General features: G+C 50.1%; 5 protein-coding genes across 5 annotated transcripts; 3 read left to right on the top strand and 2 right to left on the bottom strand.

Moving 5' to 3' along the window:
- The first annotated feature begins 910 nt into the window (after positions 1–910).
- Positions 911–4,510, top strand: BKA67DRAFT_554021 (uncharacterized protein). Its single transcript, XM_046101955.1, has 2 exons — positions 911–3,992; positions 4,044–4,510. The coding sequence occupies exons 1-2, from the start codon at positions 1,125–1,127 to the stop codon at positions 4,086–4,088; spliced, it is 2,913 nt and encodes a 970-aa protein (XP_045961262.1). The 5' UTR covers positions 911–1,124; the 3' UTR covers positions 4,089–4,510.
- A 1,887-nt stretch (positions 4,511–6,397) lies between these two features.
- Positions 6,398–6,754, bottom strand: BKA67DRAFT_532261 (uncharacterized protein; the record flags this gene model as incomplete). The annotated part of the gene is made up of 1 exon (XM_046099503.1): positions 6,398–6,754. The coding sequence occupies one exon, from the start codon at positions 6,752–6,754 to the stop codon at positions 6,398–6,400; it is 357 nt and encodes a 118-aa protein (XP_045961261.1).
- A 2,564-nt stretch (positions 6,755–9,318) lies between these two features.
- On the top strand, positions 9,319–11,436 carry BKA67DRAFT_635074 (uncharacterized protein; the record flags this gene model as incomplete). Its single annotated transcript, XM_046105647.1, has 5 exons — positions 9,319–9,615; positions 9,681–9,873; positions 9,929–10,225; positions 10,276–10,519; positions 10,580–11,436. 5 exons carry the CDS (start codon positions 9,319–9,321, stop codon positions 11,349–11,351), a joined length of 1,803 nt encoding a protein of 600 aa, XP_045961260.1. The 3' UTR covers positions 11,352–11,436.
- A 1,014-nt stretch (positions 11,437–12,450) lies between these two features.
- On the bottom strand, positions 12,451–14,155 carry BKA67DRAFT_514737 (maintenance of telomere capping protein 1; the record flags this gene model as incomplete). The annotated part of the gene is made up of 2 exons (XM_046097671.1): positions 12,451–13,439; positions 13,531–14,155. The coding sequence occupies 2 exons, from the start codon at positions 14,153–14,155 to the stop codon at positions 12,451–12,453; spliced, it is 1,614 nt and encodes a 537-aa protein (XP_045961259.1).
- Positions 14,156–16,032: 1,877 nt separating this feature from the next.
- On the top strand, positions 16,033–18,834 carry BKA67DRAFT_532258 (uncharacterized protein; the record flags this gene model as incomplete). Its single annotated transcript, XM_046099502.1, has 2 exons — positions 16,033–18,640; positions 18,698–18,834. 2 exons carry the CDS (start codon positions 16,033–16,035, stop codon positions 18,832–18,834), a joined length of 2,745 nt encoding a protein of 914 aa, XP_045961258.1.
- Positions 18,835–20,376: the final 1,542 nt, after the last annotated feature.

The raw sequence follows: 20,376 nt of genomic DNA, 5'->3' as shown, positions 1-20,376 counted from the left end.
ATTAATTTAGTCAGCATCTATCTCCATATTTGACGGCTTGCCTGTCTCGTTTCTCAACGACCGCTACTTCGGCAATCAGCTCTTTAAATCTAGACTCGTGAGCTGGCGGCAATGCCTTGGTATTTGCTAAGTTTCTTGCCAGCATCATGGTGTTTGGTGCTTGTCATATTCGTTCTGCCACGTCTGGGTCATGGCCCATATGAAAGCCGACTCGCTTCATGGATGCAGTCACAGGGTTCGAGCCTTGACGTTGGAATATCCAACCAGATCCGAATGGCTGTTTCCGACGCAGAATCGCGTTGAGAGTAACGAACCCCCCCCCCCCCCCCCCCCCCCCGAGGTCCATCTATGCGTTGTACCCTTCTTGGGCACCGCAGCCGAGCCGATCGGTTGCATCGCTACTTTAACGCTTGGGATACCAAGATATGAGACGAATGTTTAGAGGAGCAATAGAAGTGGAAGCTTCGAACGTGGTAGATGGCGGGGCTTCTAAAAGTTTTCCATGTTGGTTTCTTGTCCTAACTTCACCACATGCCGTATTTCAACGGGTGCGTCTTTGTATAAGCGCCATGTCACATGGCCCGCCTTGCGAATGTTGTCAGTCTCTATACCGTTCTTTTTTGGTCGGCTGGATATGGGACAGGGCCCTTCAGATCAAGAATTTGAGTCGACCGTTTAATTTAGGAAACAGACATCCTAGCGGTATGCGATATGAATGCTTGGGAATCGTCTGGTGTAAGCCAGGTTGCAACAGATATCTGGACGATATCATATTTACTTCCGGCATGCAATTAACCTGATTGATCGCAGGTAATACGACATGCACGGGCCACTTTCTGCAGCTTGTGGGCCCGATGGACACCACTGACGTTGGAGCAGGACCGCCTGCAACCTTAGGTAAGACAAGGCAGGACAAGACACGCCATTCAACACGGATCCGTTTATGTACCCAAGGTTAGACTAGGTTAGCCTACTGTACAATTACTTATTAGCTATCTGTGAGCACGCCGATTAGGTCGATAGCTTCCAGTGGCACAACACCAACAAACGCTCCAAACCATAGGGAGCTTTCGATGATCGCGATTTAAGAATTCAACCACAGGGACGAGCTCCCAACATCGACAATGCATATCTCCCCGCGAGCACTTACCATCTTGTTAGCGCTGCCCGCCGCAGTGCGAGCCGTCTTCCAGGATGAAGTCGACCACATAGATTACCACCACGAACTCCTCGGAGTACCACAACGAGAGACAACTTTCTTCCATCGACCGCGGCCCGAGGAGAAGGCCAGTCTTCTCTACACACTCAGTGACCTGGGCGTCCTAGGAGCTGTCAATCCCAGCAGCGGCACTGTCGTCTGGAGACAGCTGCTAGGTAATAACCTGACAGACGGGCATGGTCATCTCAGAGCTGCAGAAGATGCGAGTTGGGTCACCAGCGCCCTGGGAGGCTCCCTGCAGTCCTGGGACGCACTCACAGGCCGCAATGTCTGGTCGCTGGACTTCCCGGGCAAGGTCAAGGACCTCGAGGTTTTGGAGCTCACCGAGAGCGGCCGAAAGGACGTTCTTGTGTTGCATCAAGAGGAGGGCGCCACAGTAGCCAGAAGGATCCATGGAACTGACGGTCATGTAGTGTGGGAGTTCAGAGCCCTTATCAGCGATATTCCACTGCAGGTCAGCACAAACTCGGAGAAAATCTTCGTTGTGAGCCTGCACGGATACTTGTTATCTTACACCCTGAAGGTCACGGTACTGGATCCATTAACTGGCAAGCGACTTGACGAGATCAGCATTGGTACCAAGGGAGAAGTTCAAAATGAGGAAGACGTCATGTTTGTTGGTGCCAACTCTGCTGCGCCCATAGTCGCCTGGACCGACAACGCCTTGACCAAGTTCAAGGTCAATGTTCTCGGCACCAAGAGCAAGGCTGAATTCCCGCTTCCTGATGATACCACCTCGGTTGAGATACACGCCCCCCACCACGTCCAGTCTCTCCCTCACTTCCTTGTCCAAAGTCGAACCAAGACAGCCAACAAGGCAGATGTTTTCCACGTCGACCTCAAGAGCAATGCTGTCACGAAAGCGTACGATCTGCCACTGCTCGATGGAGACAGCGCATTCTCGACCAGCGCTTCTGGTTCAAACGTATATTTCACCCGTGTCACCCATGATGAAGTCATTATCACTTCTTCGATTTCCCATGGCATCATCGGACGCTGGCCCGTTAAGGGCGCGGATGTTAAGACGGATGCGCTGCATGCCGTTTCGGAGGTCATCAAAAAATCAGAGAATGAATTTGCCGTCAGATCGGCAGTTGTCTTGGATTCCGATGATTGGCAAATGATTCGCAATGGAGAGGTTGGTTGGCTACGCCCTGAAGGTCTTAGCGGTGCAGTTGCAGCGACATGGGCCGAGATCCCAGAATCGGAAGACTTAGCCAAGACTCTGGATGCCGAGGCTCACAGCAACCCCGTTCAAGCCTATATCCATCGAGTGAATCGCCACATCAACGACTTGCAACACCTTCCTGCTTGGCTCCAGTCCATCCCTAGTCGTTTAGCAAGCAGTGTTCTTGGGACAGAGGTTCATCATAGCAGCGGTACACCTCTTTCTCGTGATAGCTTCGGCTTCAACAAACTGGTTGTTCTAGCGACTAAGAGAGGCAAGCTGTATGGTCTTGATGCTGGCAACCACGGCCGCATTGTTTGGTCAAAGTCATCGCGAGAAACTCCTTCGTCGAACCCTTGGGACGTCAGAGCCATCCATGCTGATTCCTCGAAGGGGTTCGTGACTGTACGGGGTGCTACTGGCGAATACATCATCGTGAAAGCCGATACTGGCAAGACTGTCGAGACCATGAACCCTGGCCTCTGGCCGCCGGTTGAAAATGCTGTGCTTGTCGACAGTGCTGCTGGGCCATGGCTACTGCCTATTGGAGTAGACGGTAAGATCGGTGATCTCCCAATTCAATGGGCTCCGAAGCAAGTTGTTGTAACTCGCACTGCTAGCAACGAACTTCAAGGAAAGACGTTCGAACCCCAGGGTGAGCAAGCCATTGAGGTGCCCGCTTGGGTTTTCTCTACAAAGCCAAACCAGAGGATTGTCAACATTGCAACGAGGTCTGTCCACGACCCCATTGCCTCAATCGGTCGTGTTCTTGGAGACCGGAGCGTGAAGTACAAGTATATAAATCCCAACACGTTGGTTGTTGCGGCCGTTGACGAGGCTACTTCTTCCTTGACAGTATATCTGCTGGATGCAGTCTCTGGCCAGATTCTCACTTCTTCAACCCATGAGGGTGTCGATCCCAACCAGGATGTCACGTGCGCAATCGCTGAGAACTGGTTCGTATGCTCATTTTATGGCGAGTATGCGCTCCGGGAATCATCAAAGCAGACTTTGAAGGGTCATCAACTTGTCGTCACGGATCTTTACGAATCGGAACTAAGCAACGACCGTGGTCCTCTAGATGAATCCGTCAACTATTCGTCGCTCGATCCTGTAGATCTACCTAACGGACCAGCAGCTCCTTCTGCTGTGTCGAAGACGTTTGTTCTCTCTGGTCCTATCAAGTCTCTTGCTGTGACGCAGACAAGACAAGGTATCACCACGCGTCAGCTTCTGGCATATGCACCTGATCTTCACTCGGTGATTGGCATTCCTCGTGTCGTTATCGAACCGCGTCGCGTTGTGGGTCGCGATCCTGTTGCAGCCGAACTCGAAGAGGGTCTGACCAGGTACCACCCGTCTATTGAGCTAGATTCGCGGTGGTTGATCACACATGAGCGTGATATTATTGGCGTAAACAGTATTATCACGACACCAGCTATATTGGAAAGCACCAGCTTGGTCTTCGGCTATGGTATTGACGTCTTCGGCACAAGGGTGACTCCCAGCATGGCATTCGATGTACTTGGAAAGGGCTTCAACAAGGTTACTTTGATCGGAACTGTGCTAGCGTTAACTGCTGGAGTTTTGGCCTTGGGGCCTATGGTAAGTCTTGCTATAATTCCACTTGCTACAAATGCTAATAGTTTCAAAAAGGTTCGGAAGAAACAGATTAACCTGCGTTGGCAATCGACGAGCTAGGTGGCGAATGAGTAAACATCCCAGGCTCATAGCATAAACGTGCTATACCGACCAACTCAGATTATCCGCGTCTTCGTGAGGAGGATTAATTTCCGGACATTGATGATATGAAGGCTTGATTCGTGACTATGCGTGGACGACCGTGAATGAGTGTCACTGTGACCATGACCGTCGCTCAAATCGTTACGACTTGCCAACGTGTAGTTGGCGTTATTACAAAGAACTTCTGGCCCACGCAGAGAGTTGGCTCCACACTCAGCCCGTCGTTGTAGTTTCTGTGTGCCCACAAGGATAGACCTGTTGTCCTGGTTGCGCAGTACTGGGAACGCGCTTATTGGCTCAATACCAGATCTCATATTATTCCCAGCGTCCTTTACCACACTAATGCCACATACGATGAGGCAGTCGGCAATGTTTACACGGCCGTTCTGCACTTGATTAAAAATAATAATAAAAAAAAAAAATTTTTTGAATCCCGTCGAGAACAGGTAGTTGTTTAGTGACATATACAGTGTAAACAGTAAGGTTAAATGATGACATCGAAATGCAGACATGATCTCCTGCGCCGACAAGTCAAGTATAACCCCAACTAAACTGAACGCGGTTTGCGTTGTTCCAATTGACTCGGTGCGAATAATAATTGCTAGGCTTGTTCGTACTTTACTGCCAGATAGATAGAAAGTACGGACCCGTATGTCCAAGGTGACTACACACAAGCTGAGCCTATAGCTTAGCTAACGTGTGATTTGTTATGGCGGCCCACTTGAAAGGAGAGGGGCTGAGGGGCTGAGGGGCAGAGGCTCCATAAGTACTGTAGGCCCAGCTTGCCTGATTCACTGTCCAAGCCCCCCACAACCACTAAACTACGCAAAAGAGGACGCCCGGCCACGTGACCTCGCACCCATACTTGCGTTGACTAGGTTAACCTTGGCTAATTTTGTAGCTACTTACGACGCGGCGCCTATCATCCACCCTCCCACGCAATATACACATCGACTGCTTAGTCTCTTTTTTACTTCTTCTTTTCACAACTCTCCAATAATCTTTTCACAACTCTCCAATAATCTTTTCAGCAACTTAAACACTTCTCTTCAAGACCCGATACAATTCACCCGGTCTGGATAGATATGCTAATAGGTCAATGTTTATAAAATTCAATTACATACCGGCCGCAACATGGTTGTGACTGTTATCAATATTATTCTTCACGTACTGTTATGGTGCTCTGGCTTGCTTTTCCCTCTTACCTTGGTACACCATGACCGAGCGGACTGGGTCAAGCTGTCATCTGCCGTGTAAGTAATTAATTAACTAGTATAAGTTGTCTGAGAACGGTGCTCTATACATAGTCCTACAGTATGTTCTTAACTAGCGCTCAAATAGTGGATATAAGAGGTGGTGTGCCTTTGAAATTGCCATGCATTGACTGCTTGTTATTGCGATGAAGAAAATGAAGAACGAATCTCTATAACCCGGTTAAGTATGATCGTGGTTCTGTACCTTAAAACACATGATAAAAGACAGTAAGCTATTCTGATTCGCCGGTAACGGCCAGAATCCCGGCAATCACGTTAGGTCTTGTGTCCACTATTTGGCGCCATCTCACCTATGCATTGATCATAATTATGCTTAACCCGCAGCAACGCATCGTTGGAACGTACGGTCGTACGCACTTGCACCACAGCCTTATCAACCTACTCCACTATATGGTCAATTTTGTCAGCTTCAAATCCCACGCCCCCACAATATTCAGGATCGCTGCCGTGACGATGACTCGGATGACTGGAGCAAACGCGGAAGCCCCTGAACATGTGCAGACAGTTTTCCTAATTGGCTCGTCAGATTGTCTTTCATTTTTAGTCTTATGCTGCGCAATTACATTAGCTTACATAGCCGCCCACGACCAACAGGGAATAAGAATCAAACACGATAAGTCGCTAGATTCAAATACACAAGGTGCCGACGGGTCGGTCATCAAGCGAGAGCACATATATCAAAACACCGCTAGCTAGCTATATTGTTGCAGGATAGTAGAAATCTCAAAAGATACACGAGAGTAGATGGCAAAAAGCTTAAGGCAAGCGAGGATCCAAGGATCGTGCCAACAATAAAACCAAACATAGAAAGCAATGAGAGTGGCGAGATCGCAGTTCACGAAGCCGAAGCTTTATAATTTAATTAATCAAGTACTTTTCATGTTGACCCGAAGAACGGGTCGAGGGGCTTGATTATCCCATATCTGGCGCTCAAAAGCCAGCTAATAATAACGCCTTCCTAATCCCACACCTTCAATGTTCACTCCTGAACATTCAATCGATCCACCACTGGACCTTCTTTCCTTCGCAGGTGATCGTGCCTGTGGCTGCCATTTGGTCACTACTTCCGAACCGCGAGATGACTCCTTGATAAATATCAAGCATGTCCTTGTTGGCAAAGAAAAACTCCAGCGGATCTGCCTGTCCAGGTCCCCGACCCAGAGGTAATCGGCAAGGCAAGTTGAATACGCCGCGTCTTTCGCCGGCAGAGGCACCAGTCAGGTTGGTGTGATAACCACCTGGATTTGAAATAACGCCGACAAGGGCTTCGTGACATTCGACATTGGTCGGTGAAGAGGAATTAGGCTGGCAGAGTCTCCCAGGCCTTGAGAGTGCAGTAGCGAATATCATTCTTTTGAACAAGGGAAGATTGAGCCACGGTGAGAGTAACTAGGAAGGCGACTACCAAACGAGATTGTCTCATTGTTGATTTGCTTAAATTTTCGAATCTGAAATATTCAGTGATGTGGAAGTTTAGCTGAGTGAGGATAGAGTTTTGGAGTCAGGGAGTTGTTGTGGCTGGGGAATTTATAGAAGGTTCCATGTGAATATGATGTTGTTGTCGAGTGAAATATCTCTAACATGGTAGGATAAATACAAGCTGGCAGACGTTTTGGACTTGCACCATGTAAGCTTGGCATTGCCCTGTCGAATGGCAGTCCAGCCAAGGAATATGATTGTGTGGTCGTCAATAGGATGATAGTTGTATACCATGTAGATTCTGTTAGGTTCCTTTCAACACTTGGAAACCGCCCTATTATAAGAATGAAGTTTTTCCTCCACCAATGGCTGAAGCTCTCTTACAATAAATCAGCAGTACCATATAACACTCTCTCAAAACGAACCTTCAACACATCCCATAGGACGTACTTTTGTTGCAATTTTTCTGCGGAATAAGCTGTTAACCAATTGGTTCTTACTTTCTCGTTTCAATCTTGTTTTGCCCGTGGAAGTGAAGCCAATGGCTGCTTGCTAGCATGCCAGTTTGCTCTCCGAGGTGGTGTGTCTGGACGAACACTTTCCATGGCGATGGATTAACCGTTACTTCATATCTGATTAACGTCGTTTTCTACTCGTTGTTTAGAGGCTAGTAACCCATAAAGCAATCAACTACCCACGTCAACAATGTCCATGCCCCGTACGTATCGATCCTGCTAAGCATCAAGTACAAAAAACAATGCATAGATGCGGGATGGACTTAATTGTCCTTAGTACGTCACCTAGCACTAGATAACGCCGATTAGTGATCAACGGCCTTGCGCACAGAGAGAAAGTGATTCGGGTGGAGCAACATCAGGGCAGCATCATTGCAAGCACTCCTTCAAACGTCACAGACCGTAGTCTTATATAAGTAGAGGGTGTTTTGGACTTCGCTACCAAGTTCAGCACCATAGACAAGAAAATCAACAAATACACGACACAAATCAAACCCCAGAAGCACAAGGAATTCCACAAGAGAACCAGTACTATCTGTTTTGAGTTTTATGCAAGATTCGTTTTACGATTGTTTATCTTTTTTTTCTCACAGATGAAGTGGCTAGAATTGTATGGTCGGTTGGTGTAGCGACTAAACAATTCCTGAGCAACTCCACCTATGCATAACTTCGCTTCAGTTGCTATATGCTGAATTGGGCAACGCGTTTACACCAAGAGTTTGGGCACCAATTTATACATTCTTGCCATTCTTGACATTACTCTTCCGCGTGGAACTCGTCATCCTGAATTATGTTGCTGAATTTACAAAGTCTTTATTATACTAACAAAGCCGCCCGATATTTTCTACTCATCCTGATGCGCGAAGTCGTATGTCGCCCGCTTGAAACACACACCAATTTATTGGAGCTGTGACTATAGATGTCAGCCCTCCACTGAACTCCGAAAACATGACTTGATGTCAGTGCCGGACTATAAAGTATGATGTAAAAGTCAGTGACGTTAACTCGGTTTGCCGAATGCCGAGACTGATTCGGAGCTTACGCTGGTATGTAAATTTGCATGATCAGGCCTCTTGTCGGCGGAACCACTGGCTGGCGGTTCCACGGATGTGGATATAGTTGTCGTCGCCCAACAGTGAACTTAGCAGCGCTGCATGGCCCGTGCGTTTCACCTCTTTGAGCCAACAAAATTTTCCTTAGTAAATATAGACTTGACATTTACATCAATGGTCGAGCTCACTGTACAGTAAGGAAGCAGATCTCGAGTGGTTAGACACTCAATGAATGAAAAGCTGAAAACACGGTAAGAGCTGCTCTCGGCTAACAACGATTTCTTTTGTTACATGAATTGCAAATATGCAGTAACATCACTCCGGCCATTCGTTTCCCACGAATCCTCTTCGGAGGGTCTTGACATCCGCGTCGCGTCTTGTGTTGCGGTGACAAGTTGGTTCGGTGAATGCTACTGGCGGTGCTCGCATTGCCAGTTGAAACGCTGCTAGAACAAATCACCGGGCCATCATAGTCCACGTTCGTCTATTCTTTTATCGCACGACACGAGCGTGGCTCCCAGGAGTCCTACATTACATCTTCGATGCACCGCCTTTTTCAGGCTAGAATCTCTAGTGAAGCTTGACGCTCAGTGACCCTCGAGCTTGATTCTCCGCTGGTGCCCGTCAAATCCCCACTTGCACATCCATTCAATCGGTCCATTTGGTCCTCAAATGCCGTGACCAAGGACGAGCTTGTTTGGCAACAACGACGTCACACCACACGCAAGCTTTTGGAAATCTAGATGCGCACCTTCTGCTCGTGCTTATAAGGTGCCAAGAACTTTTCTAGTAGTAGACTATATATCATAATAAACAGGCAACAAGTTTCACATTTCTGAGCTCTTGACCTATGTTCCTCAGCCGCAATCTTCTACGTCGTTCCGTCCCATTATTTACATCTTGCTCACGATTTCATACAACGTCCACCATGGCATCCGAAACGAAGTCAAAGTGGTCGCATCTGCCTCTGAGCACCAGCGGCCCTATTGACTGTGCTGTGAGCGGTTCAGTCCTGCTCAACACCCCTTATTTCAACAGAGGCTCGGCACACACTGCCGAGGAAAGACGAACATTCGAGCTGACTGGGTTGCTACCTGCGCGTGTTCAAACACTTGACGATCAAGTCAAGCGAGCCTATGAGCAGTACTCATCACAGCCCGATGATCTGTCAAAGAATGATTTCCTAACTTCCTTGAAGGAGCAGAACCTCATTCTGTACTTTAGAGTAAGGACTTAATATCCCCACTGGTCCCCGGCCTGACAGAATGGAGCGTATCTGACCCCAACCAGCTGCTACAAGACCACATGCAAGAAATGTTTAGTGTAGTCTATACACCAACGGAAGGAGAGGCTATCGAGAACTTCTCGCGCCTCTTCCGACGACCAGAGGGCTGCTTTCTCAACATCAGAGATGTAGATCGTGTTGAGCATGACCTGGCACAATGGGGTACTGCGGACGACATTGACTACATCGTAGTATCGGGTTCGTTCAACAAATAAATCTGCAAGAATATTTTCAGTGGCTGACAACCTTACAGACGGAGAAGAAATTCTCGGTATTGGTGACCAAGGTGTTGGTGGTATCTTGATCTCCAGTGCCAAGCTTACCCTCACCACACTCTGCGGCGGTCTCCATCCGGACAGAACCCTCCCCGTGGTACTAGATTGTGGCACGGATAACGAAGGGTTGCTGAACGATGATCTCTATTTGGGATTGAAGGAGAAGCGTGTTCGTGGAGAGGATTACGACAAGTTTGTCGATGCGTTTGTCACTGCTGCCCGCAAGTTGTATCCGAGGGCTTACATCCACTTCGAAGATTTCGGTCTCACAAATGGTAAGTTACAACAACGAAGTCGCTCTTGAGGCCGATCTAACCTATCTTAGCTCGCCGAATTCTTGATCACTACAAACCCAAGATTCCCTGTTTCAACGATGATGTACAAGGCACTGGTTGCGTGACCCTGGCAGCAATCATGGCAGGGTTGCACGTCAGCAAACAGAAACTCGAGGACCTGAAACTGATTATCTTTGGTGCCGGTACCGCTGGTGTTGGCATCGCGGATCAGGTAAGAGACGCAATCGTCACTTACAAAGGCTGCGGCAAAGACGAGGCTTCAAAGCAAATCTGGTAAGTATTTACAACATACTTTATCGAAAGTGTGAAGGAAAGGCGCTAATACGATCACAGGTTGGTTGACAAGCCAGGTCTGCTCACCACCAAGACCGAAAACCTGTCAGACGCCCAAAAGCGCTACGCAAAGGACGACCCTGGCTTTGCAGGCAAAGGAAGTGACCTGCTTGAGGCCGTCAAGCACGTCAAGCCCAATGTGTTGATTGGTACATCCACGAAGCCCAAGGCGTTCACCGAAGAGATCATTAGGGAGATGGCTAAGCACGTCGAGCGACCGGTGATTCTGCCTCTGTCGAACCCCACGAAACTCCATGAGGCCGTCCCCGAGGACCTTCTGAAATGGACGGACGGTAAAGCCCTCGTTGCTACCGGCTCGCCCTTCAAGCCGGTCAAGGGACCGTGGGGCAAGGATGGCAAGGAGATTGAGATTGAGGCCGCTGAGTGCAACAACTCCGTGGTCTTCCCGGGTATCGGGTTGGGTTCCGTCCTCTGCCGCGCTTCAAGGGTTACGGACAAGATGTTGGTTGCCGCTGTCAAAGGTGTCTCTGACTTGAGCCCTGCGCTGAAGGATGAGACGGCCCCACTTGTACCTGGTGTCGACAATGTGAGAGACGTCAGTGTGAGGATTGCACGCGAAGTCATTCAGGCCGCCGTGGAGGAGGGCGTCGCGACTGAGAAAGACATCCCGACGGATGAGAAGGAGCTGGACGGGTGGATTAGAGAGCAGATGTGGGATCCCGTCTACCGCCCGTTAAAGCGCGTTGAGGTTAAGGGCGCGAGTCGCAAAGCCAAGGCAGAGCTGAAGATCGTCGGTAGCTTGGCAGGATGAAAAACGGGTTTGAAAGAACCATTCGCGGAGATTTAACGAATTATATATATATATTTTTTAATCACAATCCGATCTCATACAATCTAGCGGTCGTCTGTTATACTTGAATACCTTCGAATCATTCATAAGAAACCGTTTCTGTCTCATAAGGAGCCATCGGAGCAACAAGAACAAGGTCCTGGATCCATAAGTGATATCCGAATATAGTGCATGCGATAAAATGAGCTTCGAGAGATTTTACGTCATCATTGGTAGAGCTAAGGAGGTTTGCTTGAACTCCGTTGTATGATTCTATACAACCAACGTGATCAATTCCGTCTAATCTTAACAAGTATCAATCCTAGCAGGTCCTATTTTATTGGGCCCTCCTGGGCAGGTCTCAGCTACTGCTTCCATGGCACCGTGCACTTGCTCGAAGGAGGTCGAAAAACTACGGATATTAGTGGTGTTAAGCCATATTTTGGCTTGGTCATCGCTAGGGATTCCCTCGACACTCAGATTGAGATTTCCGCAATTGAGGGATTCCCAAGCGAGGTTGATGACCTCGCTGGAGAACTGATTGCGATGATCGGCAGAGTGTTTGGAGCAGGATCGTAGACAGTGGCCATAACATTTGTGCTTGGTTCGCTGCTTAGAATAGACGATGCGACGGATTTTTGGTCTGATATGCTGCTCTTTTGTTCGCCTCTCATAGATCATCTTAGTCTGTAGTACTAGCAATACTGTTACTACTAATGCTTCACAACTTTTGCCCTGGGTAAAAAATGCATATTCTAATTTTAAGATAACCAGTAGTCTAAGGAGGTTTTACAACCTTAGACGTGAACCAAGACACTCGGCATGTGACATAGGCGTCACATAAACGAAAGTCTGGCCCAAAAACCAATCAATACACAGACAGATACTTATGGTTAGGTTAACCCTTGATCATCAATGAGGCATGAGAATTAAACTAGTAACTCAATGACTCCGTTGAACTAGCGCCGAAAACGTAGGCCAAAACAAGGCAACGGTGATACTCCTCCTGACAACTCCTAACAAATCATCCTTATAGCATCAACTGCTGCTTATGCGAAGAAAGTGCCATGCGCATCACATCTCAGATCAGACCGGCCCTGGCAGCCTCACCACCACCGTCTTGGACAACAGCGTCGACCTTCTGCTTGCCCTTTCCGAAACCACCTTCACCAACACCCATCCTCCGGGCAACATAACGTTGAGCAACAACTCCAGAGCTGAGACTCAAGGCCTCCTCCACCCACTCTGCAACCCATTCTCTTGGATCAACCCCACCACTTTCTACAATCTCACGAATCTCATCTGGGATAAGCTCCAGCTCATTGTTGTGCTGGTTCTCAGACTCACTGCTGGCGGGAGTCAAGGGACTGGGTGCGTCAAGCCAGCGGATCCACTTTGCAGGAATGCTTTGAGAGACGGTGCTGTAGGTAATCTCATGGACAGGATCAAGCACATAGATAGCAAAACAGACCTGAGTATCCGAAGTGTCGTCCACGACCGAGCTCTCCTCCTTCTCTTTCTCGCCCGTAGTGCTCCCAGCAAACAGGGCCGTATCAGCATCAACGGTGATGGCTTGAACAGCAAGAAAAATATCGCTTGTTCGCACCGGGTTCTCCTCGCTGACAGGCTCCAATGCTCGCTTCTGGGCCTCGGAGATGCCGCCGCTGGCAGCGAAGTAGTCGTTGGCATAGCTCTCGGCGCTTACGCGGCAAAGCTTCGTCCCCTCGACGAGACCCTTGACGACACCGAGGTCGCGGGGAACATCAACCTGGCGCCACCATGGACCATCACGCCAGCCCGCCGACGACGACGAAGAGCCAGTGTGATAGGCAGCATCAGAAGCACGACGGGCAGTGCTCTCTTGACCTCGTTGAATAACCAGCAGGTCGCCTCCCTCGACTTGCGACATGACACGGCTGAAGACGCCATAAATCAGAGGATCGAGCGAAGGATATCCGGCGAGGTCGTGCGTGATGTGGATAAGGAGACGCTCGTGGGAAGAAATCGGCGGCGCAAGTGTGTGCAAAATGTCGGCAAAAGTTGGCAGCGCACGGTGTCGTAGCTCGTCACCTTGAGTGCGCCCAGGTCAGCATGAACGGTCATATGATAGACAACCTAAAGACCCTGGCAGCATGCCGGGACGACGGAGTAGTGTACTCACCATAGGTTTTGATGTAGCCAACGTTGCCCTTGACCTGCTCCAGGTATTTCTTGGCGTCTTCGCTCTGTTGAATCTGAGTGTATGCTGCCTCGGCTTGCTTCCGTGCAGCCTCAGCTGTAGCGGCGGCGGTGGCCGCAGCCGTTGAAAGGATGCCCCCCCAACTGCTGCCTCCCCACCAGCCCCCACCGCTGGAGGCAGCGGGAGCTGAAGCTGGAGCGGGCGCTGGAGCAGCTGGCTCGGCGACAGCAACAGGAGCCTTCTTCTCGGGTTCTTGAGCTTCGGAGCTCGTAGCGCTCGGTGTGAAGCTGGCATGGTACGATCGGGTGCTTTCACCTGACTTGCGGGGAAGGTTGGCCCTATCCTCAGAGAGCCTGCCGGCGGCGGGCGGGGGAGTCGCAGTGCCGGAGCGCTTGGATGCTTCTTTCACTCGAGGTGTATGGGGACGGGCGGGCTGTTCTCCCAGCTGGTTCTCGAGGTCGGCGAGGATGTCATCCTCTACCTTATCTGCCCGCGCCTTGGGGGCTGCTGCTCTGGGCTTAGCTGGCTTCTTGGAGCCAGCGTCGTCGCCTATGCCAGCGAATAGATCATCGATGTCGTCGACGGGTGCCGCCTTCTTCGAGGCCATGTTGGGGGGATTGGGTGGTTAGTACGTAGATATAGGTGCTCACAGGCTGTTGCACTCAATGGCCAGTGGTGGGAGGATGCCGAGGTGGCTATTCAGGAGAGCGCAGGCCAATGGGCGGGACGAGTGTAGTACAAGTCTGGGGGATCAAATGGTTTGTTGTTGAAGTCGACATGCGATGCGATGTGGACAATGCGGGCCGATGCAGCACAAGTACAAGTACAGAGGTAAGTTAGCCAGCCTACAGTAGCAGCTAGCCTCCGGTGTTACGTCCTGAGACCTTGATTGCAGTTCGCCGGGTTGAGACTGGCAAACACGGCTAAAACGCAGGGACTTGTCACCGAGTGTCAGCGTTGGGGAAAACAAAGCCAAAACCACAGAAGGCCCGCGAATTCCACTCTCTTGCGAGTTGCGAGTGTCTAAAGGTATAATGACGGTTTACAGTCTCTACAGACGACAGGCCCAAACACGCAAATCCACCCGAATGACACAGTCCTGTAGGTTAGATAAGTTACCCAAGAACCGTGCTCGATTGAGCTTGTCGTCACAAGGATGGAGCTCAGAGCTTCAAACATATGCAACTCCAACCCGCAAGGGGAAGTGGGAAGACTACTGTGGTACTAACTCAAACCGGCATGAACCAAGTCCCCGGCATTTCATGGCTACTGATTGGCCCAAGGTCGTTCCCAGATTTCGCATAGACACCCGGCTGAGACCCACTGCCGCCCCCCTGTTTGACACCACTGGCGACGCTGGACACACTGCGCTGGCTGTGGCTGGTGCGCAATGCGCTGGAACCTCCAAAATTTGGCAATGCAGCAACATTGCCGAAAGGGTCTGAATAAGACGTCCGTGATAATACCAGCTTTACTTGTCTTCCGTTGTTTGTATCGCCCTGTACCTGCAGAGAAGTGACCGGCAACTGTTCTTTTTCCCTTTGCAATCGTCGTCACAATTCCACTGATTGTCCCCGACCACCGCTAATAATCCGAACATCCACGTAAGTTGAACAATGACACTGGCTTCATCACCGGTTCGCCCCAAGACAACACCAACAATCAGCTCAACTTCCCACCAACTGCCTGCTAACAGGAATTTTCTCAGATGTAAACTGCTTTCCAATCAACTTGCTTGATCCTTTTGAAGTCATCTGGGAAATTCTGAGGCAGTTCCACTTTGCCCTCAATCAAACATCCCTACACCTCTTACAAGGTGTAATTCATCTCACCTCACGTCTCTCTACCTCTCTCTCCCCTTCCTACGCTTGACCACAGCTACTACATTGCACGCTCGGTATCAGCGGTTGAGAAGTCTTCCATTATAGTCAAGACTTCCATCTCAGGTAAGCGACGACAATTTCCCCGATTATTGACAACCACAATTCTCGTCGTCACCGACAATGCCGTCCCTTTACACCTGATCCGATTTTTCATCAACACCGTGTGATCTTCCAACTTCACTTCACGCCATCCACAAGATTGCTAACACATCATCCACTTAGGACCTTCTGTCACTGCTGATCTCTGTGGAATATTCCCTGCAAAAATTCCTGCTTTTGGGCAATTTTTGCACTCGACGTTCAGACAGACTCCCTGACGTATTCCACGTGCCTGTCACGTTGACCACTTAGCATCGTGTCAGCTCGGGATTGATCTAGCAGCAGCTGAATCAAAATTTCATCATCGCCATCTCAACGATCGTACCTGTTCACACCTGTGAATGGTAAAAACGCGCTCGTCTACTATTGCGCTCGCCACACTACTGCTGTCCTTTTAGCAGCAGTCTCGATTAAGGTAGGCATTTTCGCTCCCCCACTTACAGCATCAGCTAATCTCCGAATCAGATCTTCAGCCACGCCTCTCACACACCACACGGCAATCATGGAATCACCCAATAGCAGTCGTGGAAGAGGTCGTTTCTCAGCAAGAAAGCGCAGCACTGTCCCTGCTCGCTCAAATTCTCAACGACGCTCAGAGCCTTCTGAGATGCCGTCATCCACCCCAGCCGCCCCAGTGGCGCCGGCATCAACCTCATTCACTTTTGAGACCCCAAGCCCATCCAATACTAGAGGCACACGGATGCGGACACGGAACATTGATGGTACCAATGCTTCGCCTGAGGATGCCACAAGCAAAGGCGGCCGCTCTCTCCGGAAGCGCACTCGCATCGATTATTCATTCGACCAAGACGAGGAGGAGCAGAGCATAGATGCCAAGCCAACTCCCACGACTACTCGTTCATTGAAGAAGCGTAAGGCTGACCCTTCATCCCAGTATGACGATTTTGGAGAGGACTTTGAGCCTGCGATCAAGCAGCGGCGGACATCGGAACTACCGTCCAAACCAACCGTGCGACGTCATACCAGCAGAAAGTCGATGATCGAGCTGAGTGCGTTTATTGCAGATCAGCCTCATGACGGTATAGCGGTTCAAGACACTATTGAGGTCGGCGGCCATCGCTCTCAGCAGTTCTCAGCGGGATCATCTCAACGGCGTAGCTCGAATATTTCGCAGAAAGATATCTTTTCTGAACAGCTAACTACGGAGCAGCCAGGTCTGAGAGCTGTCTTCCCTATGTCTTCCCCCCAACCTGTATCTTCACCTATTTCCTCAATTGAGCTCACTGATGAGCCAGAGACCGACATCAAGTCAGAAGTTCAAGAGGTCTCCATCCCCAAACTCGAGATGGCAGCCGTTAGCTCCACAGTGTCTCATCAGCCAGAGATCGAGGAGCCTCTCGAGCATCTGTCTGCCTCGAGCCCTGCTCCCATTGTTGCACGTTCGTCTCCTGCGCCGGCGACTAAAGAGGACCCCGAGGATCCATACTCGCACCTGACTCCGTATATCAGTGGAGCCAATGTGTACTATCCCACCCTTCAAGCCACTGCGGTTGCACCCTCAACCGAACCAGACGGTATCGCCGATGACACTCCTGTTGATGAAGTCCTGGAGGATCCCAACGAATTGCCGGATGATAGCACACCGGCTGGGTCGCCTGCTCCTGTTGAAGACACGGCCGCCAATTCCCCAGCGGCGGAAATAGGAACACCAGACGTCGCGGCAGTCATACCGAAGAAGCAGTACCCTTACAAAAAGCTTCGACCTGCACAAGATTTCATTGATTTCATCGCTGATTATGAGACTCTATCACCTGTAGAGTTGTGGGCACGGCTGGAACATTTGACCGGTGTTCTGGAAACGATACAGAACGAGCACAATGATTGTCGTAAGCTATTAGATGACGAAGACAATGCCGTCAAATATCAACAAGAAGAATCGGTCTTCCAACACCGTGTCAAATTAGCACGCAGCAAAGACCCTAACGCCAATCCTCTTCGCAAGGAGTTCGTGGTCAAGGGTATCCGAGCCCCAAGACAAGATGCAATGATCGAATATGCCAAGCAACAGGATCGTGTCATGGCCAACGCCTACGGCTTTGAGTATGATGATCGAGATTCGAAGATCTCCCAGCAAGACCCTATTGGTCAAAGAGGTGGCATCGGCAAAGGCCGCCTGCGGGACAGGCCTAAGCAGACAGCTAAGGCGGCCGAAGCTGTCGACGAGGGCCCTGTTGTTCATGGCAAACGCACTAGGAAGGCGCCCAATCTGTTTGGTGTGGGTGACGTCGAGCCGGCTAGCAGAGGCTCGACTCCGGCTCCAGCATTGCCACGTAAGCGACGTGGTCGTCAAGCAGCCGAAGACAATGATGTCCCGGGCGCTGTCGGCGAAACCCCCATCGAGGAATCTCCGAAGAAGCGCGGCAGAGGTGGCCGACCTCGTAAGAATCCTCTTTCGGCTGTCGTACTCGAGGATGATCACATGCTCGATCTCGACGCCGAGGCCGAAATGCAAGAAGAGACTCGTACATCACGCAAGCGTAGAAGAAGACATGTGGATGATGATGAGGATTTTCTCACCAACGGCACCAACGGCCAGACTCATCTTGGTGTAGGTACTCGCCGCCGCAACTCTCGCCTTGGCCTTGGTGAGATACCGTCTGGCTCCTTCTACAGTAACGCGTCTACTCAACCCAATGAAGAGTCTCGTCCTAATACATCGTCGTCAACTGCAACTGCTTCGACTTCTGCGTCCGCCTATGGACTGCGCGAGAAGCGACAGAAGCGCTTTTCTCTTGACGACGATGAAGACGGAGACTTCGAGGACGACGAACAACCCAAGCCCAAACGAGTTCGCCGTGTTCCCAAGAAAGTCCAAGAGCAAGATTTTGCCAATATCACCCCTAGTAACATCCCTGGCAATGAACCACCTGTCGCCGTAGTGCCAAGAGTGCCTAGAATAAGGGTCAAGAATTCCAATCCTACAGCATTATCAGCATCCGCTCAGGCCGCTGCGCCTCCCAGCGCTGCAGCAAGTTTGCCACCTAGTGGTGACTCTACACCTGCACAAGTCGCCAATGGTGATATCTTTGAGGAGAACAAAGATTATGGCCAGTTGACCAAGTCTGAAAAGATGTCGATGAGCATGAAAGGTATTTAACACAAACTAGACACATCTTCTATAAGTCAGTCTTGCTAACATAAGACAGCTCGTTGGGCTTCTGGGTCCATGTCGAACGCAGTTGCTAAGAGACGTGCTACCCTTGCAGCCAAGAAGGCGGCAAATCAGACACCAGTGCCAGAAGGTACTCCCGAGGTCGTTTTGGAGCAACAAGGACAGGCGTAACTTGTCGCTCATTCTGGTATTTTTATTCATCTTACAGCACTCGGCTCTTGCGCCGACTCTTACTACAAAGTAGCATGTATGCATCTGATATGCACACGTCAACAGCATGAAGCAATCGAAGTGTGCATTCGTGGCCCCGGCTTCCGTATCAGACCTTGTTAGACAGTACCGTTGTGCACACTGCCGCTTTAAAAGAGGGCAAAAGCTTTCGATCATCTTTGTCTCTTGTTTTCAACTACGACACACAGTAAAACAGACCACAGCCAGCATACAAGAGGCGGCCTCAGCTGCTCACCACTATATTATATTCGCAACAGCATTTTCAGGTTCACAAAAAGATCCCGTGGGGGGATTGTCCGGGCAAGGCAGCTTGGAAAGATTTATCTTCTTCTGGTGTATTACTAGGACTGGCATACATACAGCGTTTCAGATCTCGACATCATCCTTTCACCAAGAATGCTTCCTGCGCCAAGCAATCAAGTTCTTGTCTGCGCCGGTTTTTCGGGAAGGTAGACCTTCTCGTCGTATGGTGTCAGGCACGAGCATATGCAATTGGTGCATGAGAGGACATTCATGATTTTGTGGTTCCAGGGTACGGTCGCAGAGTGAAGCTCTAGCAGGGAGCAAAAGCTGAGCTGATGATTTGTTTTTGGACGTTCATGAGGTCGAGGATGAAGCTCGTCATGTAGCGCAATAAATGGGGCAGGATCCTTTCTTGGAGCATCGTACATTCTTGATCGCGTGACTCTGAATATCGGCCATGCCATGCCTCGTGTCACCGCGGTTGGTTGCGCTATCGAGTGTATGAACTATGTGTGACATCGCCCCCTGCCCCTTAGCACCATACTATCAGAAGATGGCGTTGGGGTGCATATACATGATAAGTTCTTCGATCTTATCCGGATGAAGTGTAACCGGCTGCCCTTCTCCCCCTAAAAAGCTCACAAATCGATCGTGACGGCGCGCCTGGATCTGACATCGTCCCGTCCGTGGCACATGGATGGTCAGAGTTGACAGTGAATCGCAAATCGGTCGCGCCAAAACGCAAGTGGCCGAAGACCGGAGCAGGGCTCGTCCGCGTTCCCGATACGTAGGGCAGAGACGTTCTCAAACGGCCGGACGTCAGCTAGCACTCCCTGTGGTGATGATTTCGGGCGCGTATGGCTGCGGCCGAGGTTTGCCGCGAAGGCAGAGGCAAGACGCAAGATGAGATCACAAAGAGGGTGTGAAATAGGAATGATCTCTCGAGTAGCTTGAAAAAAATTGACAATCTGTTTATTGCACTATAGAAAAGAGATTACGGCTGAAGGTCATACCGTAAGGGATATGGTTCGTCACTTGCAAAGGCATGGGGGAACCATGAGGGGCATGTCTGCGATCCAAGGGACTCAAGTTGATCTGAAGAGAACACAACTCAAAAACCAAGTGCCTACGACCTAGATAGGTCGGTACTCCTCGCATGTTACTATCAGCACTTCTCGGCACAACCACAGTCATTGAGACAGGAATGGATTGTAATTTGACATCCGTGCTAGTTTTGGT

Source organism: Truncatella angustata (genome assembly GCF_020726525.1).
Source record: "Truncatella angustata strain MPI-SDFR-AT-0073 chromosome Unknown BKA67scaffold_2, whole genome shotgun sequence".
NCBI lineage: Eukaryota > Fungi > Ascomycota > Sordariomycetes > Amphisphaeriales > Sporocadaceae > Truncatella > Truncatella angustata.
Note: the sequence above shows the minus strand (reverse complement) of the source record. Positions and strands in the feature narration are given on the sequence as shown.